Raw genomic sequence first — 6,000 nt, forward strand, 5'->3', positions numbered from 1 at the left:
TGGAATTTATTCTCAATATTTTCTAGAGCCTGAAGCACTGCCAGGTTCCCTGGCCCCTGCCTTTCCTGCCACATAAGTTGAGGCCTTTTAAGCCCTATTTACAGGCTGCTGCATGCTCAGACTCTTCAACCTTCCTAGGTCACTTGGCACATAGGACTTAGCATATTGTCAGATGGGACTCTCAGTCATAAGACCATCAGCCTGCCACTCAGGAAGTAAGAACCCAGTAGGCAGAGGTTTTGGTGCTAAGCACTAGCAGAGAGCTTCCAATGGGAGACAAGTCAGGAAGGAATGCAGAGTCTGGACCTGGGACCCCATTCTTGAACTTGCTCCTTGCTTCCCTGACTGCCTGACACTGGGAACCTGGTGCCACTCCATCTGTTTCTTTCCAGTGCCAGGGCCCAAGGAATGGGACTACAGCAGATAGGGCTACAGAGAGCACTGAATTTATCTCCAGGTAGTATCTCAACTTCAATGCAACTCATATGCCTGTGGTTCCCTTTGGTATGCATTGCTTGCAAAGACTTTGCTAGGCCCTGAATTGCAAAAGAGGAACCTTGCAGAAGTTAGAGTTTCAGGGCACTTCTTTTCGGTGCTCATGAGGTGCAGGAAGCTGGTAGACTGACTAGTGTCGCTTCTCTGCCAATGGCCACTCAGCTGTGCCAGCATCCTCCTGGGCTGAGCACACAGCCACAAAAACAGGCTCCACTTGGCTCCTCTTCCCTGGGAGTGTTGCAGGGCTATGATTTCCCAGGGCTTCTCCCCAGGAGCCTGGCAGAATGAGACATGCAAACCTCTTCCTGATTTTCCACTGTCCATATTGTTCCAACACAATTTGGGCAACTCCCTTGCTTAAATCGTTCTATGGCCCCCACACCGTAGAGGCTGTAGTCCATAGCCAAATGCAACTTCTGAAGCCCTCTGTTATCTGTGTTGAGTCAGTGTGCCCAGCCTCCCCTCTCATAATGTAATCTACTCCCCATGGCCTACTTAAGACTCCCTAGTGGCATCCTCTCCTTCTCTCTGCCCTGCCCAGGCCCAAACTGCCCTTCACTTTCCAGCCTACCCTTCTCTCCTATGCTCAAAAGAAACTATCCTTAGTATATCCAGGTATGGACTGACCACAACTTTGAAAACCAAATCTAAGTATGATCACTATTCAAGAACTCTCTCTGCCCAGCCCAAGGAAAAGAGTACCGCAACTTTTAAGCCAAAAAAATGTATTTAAGTGCTGTTGTCTGTCAAGATTAACTCAAATCACTTACAGGTATTTAGGAATTTGAGAGGAAATAAAGATGAGATGACCATTGAGGCCTGACAGTTGAGAGCTGGTGTCTGTAGGTACTTGGGAGACGGAGGGGTACAGAAAAGAAGTGGTGTTTCCATAGAAAGCTGGTGATTTACAGCACACATGGTTCAGCCAGGTAAAACCCTCTGGTCCCATGGGGCAAACAGCTGCCTGCTGAGGGGAACTGGCAGGTCTTTGATGTGGGGTGGATTCTGAGCTGTCCAGCAGTTTTAATTTATGGGGCCTTCCATTTTTCAAATGAAAGGCAGTCAGTGCAGGAGCAGAGGGTTGTATGGAAGGTGGCAGAAGGTCTGGGAAGAACCAAATGGGTAAATGGGCAAAGCGGTCTACTCAGAATTCAGTTTCTCAATTGTCTTGGATACTGCAAAAAGAGAAAGAAAAGATTATTTTTGTAGTTTCAGCTTGGGATAAAGCATATCAGGCCTGTCTTTGATTGAATAATAGTACTTTCTATTTTTCTCATTCCAGCCTTCCTATATGAGCACATGTACATACTCTACCCCTATCTCAGACTCATTTTTAGGATGAGATATGTCTCACTGGGGGTGAAGGTTATATGACATCTCTGTATTATTTCTTACAACTGCACATGAATCTACTATTTCCTCAAAATAAAAAAGCTTAATTTAAAAATGAGAGATGAGCCCTGGCTGGGTAGCTCAGTTGGTTAGAGCATCATCCCAATATGCCAAGGGCCAAGGTTGCAGGTTTGGTCCCCAGTCGGGGCACATACAAGAATCAACTAATGAATGCACAAATAAGTGGAACAACAAATCAATCTCTCTCTCTCTCTCTCTCTCTCTCTCTCTCTCTCTCTCTCTCGTCATTTTAAAGAGGAAGAAGAAAGAGTTTCCTGGATGGAGGTACCTTAGGTCAATCCTTTTCTTCTCTGGGCCTCAGTTTCCTTATTTGTAAAATGGGACTATTGGAATAGCCAATCTCTGAGGGCCTTTCCAGGTTTGCCTTCCAGAATACTGAACACTGAGGACCAAGGAGAGCCCTGGGCAGCAGGGGGTATGACCAAGGACTGCATCTCCACTTCAGAGTGGGGAAGAGGTCAGAAAGGGCAGCATAGCTGCCTGGATCACTCAGCCTGTCAGCACAGGGGCTGAGTTTGGGGATGTAACATTGGTACAATATTATTAACTAAACTACAGACCTTAGGATTGTAGTTTTATTTTCCTGTTTCACAAATGAGAAAAATGAGGCTTAAAAAATGAAGTAACTTTATCCCTTGGGTAGTTACAGGCTCCCAATAGAGAGTAGTCATGCCCCACGTGCTTTCTCCAGGAGCTTGTCTCCCCCTTCATTCTTGGTGACACGAGGCAACTCAGAAAGGCGGGAGGTGAGCAGGCCAGACACACTGAAAGGTGGGATAGTGTTATCCAGCACCAGGGCTGTTCCTTGGCCATACTAGGGGCCAAGGCTTCACTCCTGGTCCCGCTGTATGTGCATGCTGCTGGTAGCCCTAGGGCAGCAAGCTCTCTTCCTGTCTTTCCCACAGAGATTATTTAATCTGATGCATCCCTTTCATGTTGGGAGATGGCTGCTGGGGGTTGATTTATCTGGGAAAATATCTTCAACTTGGCCAGATCTACTGGAAGTGGCAGAGTAGTATACCTTTTAAGCCCTCTGGTGAGGGAGGAAAATAGAGCAGTCTCACATTCCCTGTCACAGCCAAGTTTATTTTAAAGCAGAGACCCCACCATGTGACTATTTGATTTTATAGTGGATCTGGGGCTGGCATTTGGCGAGGCTCTCTGAGATTGCCCTGTCTTTCTAGCAGCGTGCAGAATTCGAGGAGATGTGTTATGGGAGGGTAGTGAGCTCCAGGCTATTCAGAGGGTCCCCAAAGAGAGCATCTTCTATTTTGCCATGAGCATAGATAGATGGGGAGCCTCGTCAGTACCAAGATGGCCATTGCATGGCTGCTAGGAAGTAGAGGCCACCCTACCACTCCCAGAGGCCTCAGGACTAGGCTGTATGGCAGACTCCTTGCCAGTGGAGCCTGCAGTTTCTGGGACTCGGGCAGGTGGGATGGTAAAGGCTGGCCTTTCACTAAGGACCCTTTCCTCTGCATAGTCAAAATAGCTAATAACAATGTGACTCCCCCCCCCCCAAAAAAAAAGAAAAGCAGCAGACTCTACACAGGCCAGCATGATGTCATCCATCCCCAGGGGGGTCTCCAAACATTCGGGCTGCTTTTATAATCAACAGTAAAAGCCAAATCTGTCTCATTTGGTGGTGCTCAACACTCCCTCAGCCCCTGCATCACTCACTGGCTCCCTCATCCATTTCAGCACCATTTCCTGTCCCCCAGTCCATGCCAGGAACTGAGGACAGAGGTTTGGGCTCTGTTCTTAAGGAACCCATCATCTATGGGGAGACAGGCCTTAAAATAATCTTAGTCTACTATGCTGAGAGCTGAGGTGGGACAGGGGGCCCCAAAGAAGGCTGGCTCACTTGGCCTGAGAAAGGTGACTTTGAAAGGTGCCTGGGAAAACTAGAACTTTGCCAGATCAGGAGGCTATGTTTGCCTGTGTTTGAAAGGATAGGGCAGGCTATAATGAAAGTGGAATTGTTCTGGAAGGGTGGAGGACAGTCAAGTTAGTGTGTCTGGGACTAAGGTTTTGTGGAATGACAGGGCAGAGCCAGTTCAGGCTGGGTTTTGTCAGCCCCACAGAAGATCTGGGCCTGGGCCCTCCTCCTGGAGCTCTTCACACATTTTGCATTAATCTCTAGGATAGCAGCACTGAATGTGAGGGAAGGGCTGCCCTAGGCCTGTGCTTTCTAAACACTGCAGGACCTGGTAACCCCTGGTATCTAGGGGCAGTCCCAACAAATCTTGAGCTCCCTTGGAGGCTGCGGAATGCCTTCCAGCTTATGGAGTTCTTTCTAGATTGGGAGGCTCAACTCTACACTGAGTCTGTTCCTAGTGTAAGGGCCCTGAGTTCACAATGCGGCTTTTAAAGCAGGGCATCTTGCTTAAGAGCAAACATCCCTTCAGGTCCTGGGAGCTGCATGATAAACTGCTTATGGTAAGAAAGAAAAGGCCAACAAGAGTCTATTGACTATGAATGCTCAAAGCATGATGTACTGCTTATGTTAAAAAAGAGCCAATAAGTGTCTGTTGACTACGAATCCTCAACAGATGATACCTGCAGTATTATCTCTTGCCAAGATGTAGACTGTGAAGAACAAGTGGCTAAGAAGAAGAGCTACACCACCCCAGCTGGGATGATGTCTATTCCTACCCCAGGCCTGGCATACCAACTACCTGCCAATAAGATAACAGGCCAGACAGCTTCAAACAAACCCCCACAATGAGACTCCCCATGAACACACATTTCTTTCCCCTTAGGCTGTGTCTGTGTCTGATACCAAACTATTTCCATTGCAACCCAAACCTGGCAAGGATTTTGTGCAGTACTGTATCCCGTTCTCTCTGCTCACTCAATATTTTTTATGGGATTACCCAGGAAAAAAGTGCATCTTTGGGGCTTTCTCTATAATGTTTCTGTAACATTTACATGTCATCTAACAGCAAAGGCAGGCACTAGTTGTAACTGTACAGTTTGTTCATTGATCACCTATGGTGTGCCAAGAACTCAACTACAGTACTGACAATATCCCTAAGGGATGTGATTTTTAAAATACTTAAAAATTAATTCAAATAAATATATTCAAATTTGACACAATTTTAGAGAATTTGCAAAAGTAGAACTGAGAGTTCATGTATACCTCTTGCCCAGCCTGCTGAGGCTCATCTTTTGCAAATGTTGTATGTGCCTCTCTGCTGAGCTCCCTTGCAGGTACATGTCTATGCCTCTTTATGAAGCTTCACTTGGTGCTGACCCAGCCAGCACCACCATGTAAAGCTGTGCACCACTGAGAGCCCCCAGAGGTTCCAAAGAGCTGCATTCAATGGTGCTGCCACCCGCACCACCTGGCACTGCCTCATTCCTGAATGGACCAGCTATCTGTGTTCCGTAGGGCTATGGTCCATGCAGTGGCAGTCTGCATCACCTAGAAGAGCCACAGTCCTGGTGTTGGAGTTGCCCGTGTCTTCAGGGTGGGTGCTGTTCTGCATTTGTTGTGTTTACCTCTTCAAGCAGAGCTGGGTTCTGTGTAGAAGCAACCTGTATCTCTGCAGTCTTGTCCATTGGTGGCATAGTTCTCTTTTCTTTGTGGAGCCTCCTCCTGGGTGGACACCATCTGCATCTCCTTAGAGGGCTAGTCTCCATGCAGATGCAGCATGAGTCTCATGGCAGAGCCTCATAGTATGCAGGTGAAGCCCTCACCCACACATGGAGGCTCAGTCTGTGTAGACATGGTCTTGTGCAATGGAACTACCTGTGGATTCAAGCTTCTTATGGCTGACTGCCTTACCTGTTCTCCCAGGTCGCTCAGGTGGCCTGGTCCCTGCAGCTTGGGCTCCACCTTGCCAGGCTGCTGCTCTCTTTGCTGCAACATCTGCTCATACAGCTGTGGGCTCAACTCAGCACTGGGGCCTCAGTCCCTACTCAGGGCCTCTGTCTTCTTAGGGTCTGGGCTGCAGGTAGCATAGCCTGCTTACATCTCTGCTATGTCGGACTAGACCTGAGACGCTGACCTTCAAAGGCTTCTAAGAGCGCCAGTGAGTGTGGGGGCTAGAGAGAAGAATGGGCTGGGAGGAGCAGGAAGTGCTGAGA

General features: G+C 48.0%; 1 protein-coding gene across 1 annotated transcript in view; it reads right to left on the bottom strand.

Annotated features, from left to right (window-relative positions):
• The window catches only part of LOC102248904 (small nuclear ribonucleoprotein F-like), a 117,090-nt gene extending 111,308 nt beyond the window's left edge, over positions 1-5,782 (bottom strand). Inside the window, exon 1 of the mRNA XM_005881962.1 lies at positions 5,699-5,782. Within this exon, the coding sequence (XP_005882024.1) occupies positions 5,699-5,782 (84 nt within the window). The remainder of the gene's footprint in view (positions 1-5,698) is intronic.
• Positions 5,783-6,000: the final 218 nt, after the last annotated feature.

Source organism: Myotis brandtii, unplaced genomic scaffold, assembly GCF_000412655.1.
Source record: "Myotis brandtii unplaced genomic scaffold, ASM41265v1 scaffold695, whole genome shotgun sequence".
In the NCBI taxonomy this organism is placed as follows: Eukaryota; Metazoa; Chordata; class Mammalia; order Chiroptera; family Vespertilionidae; genus Myotis; species Myotis brandtii.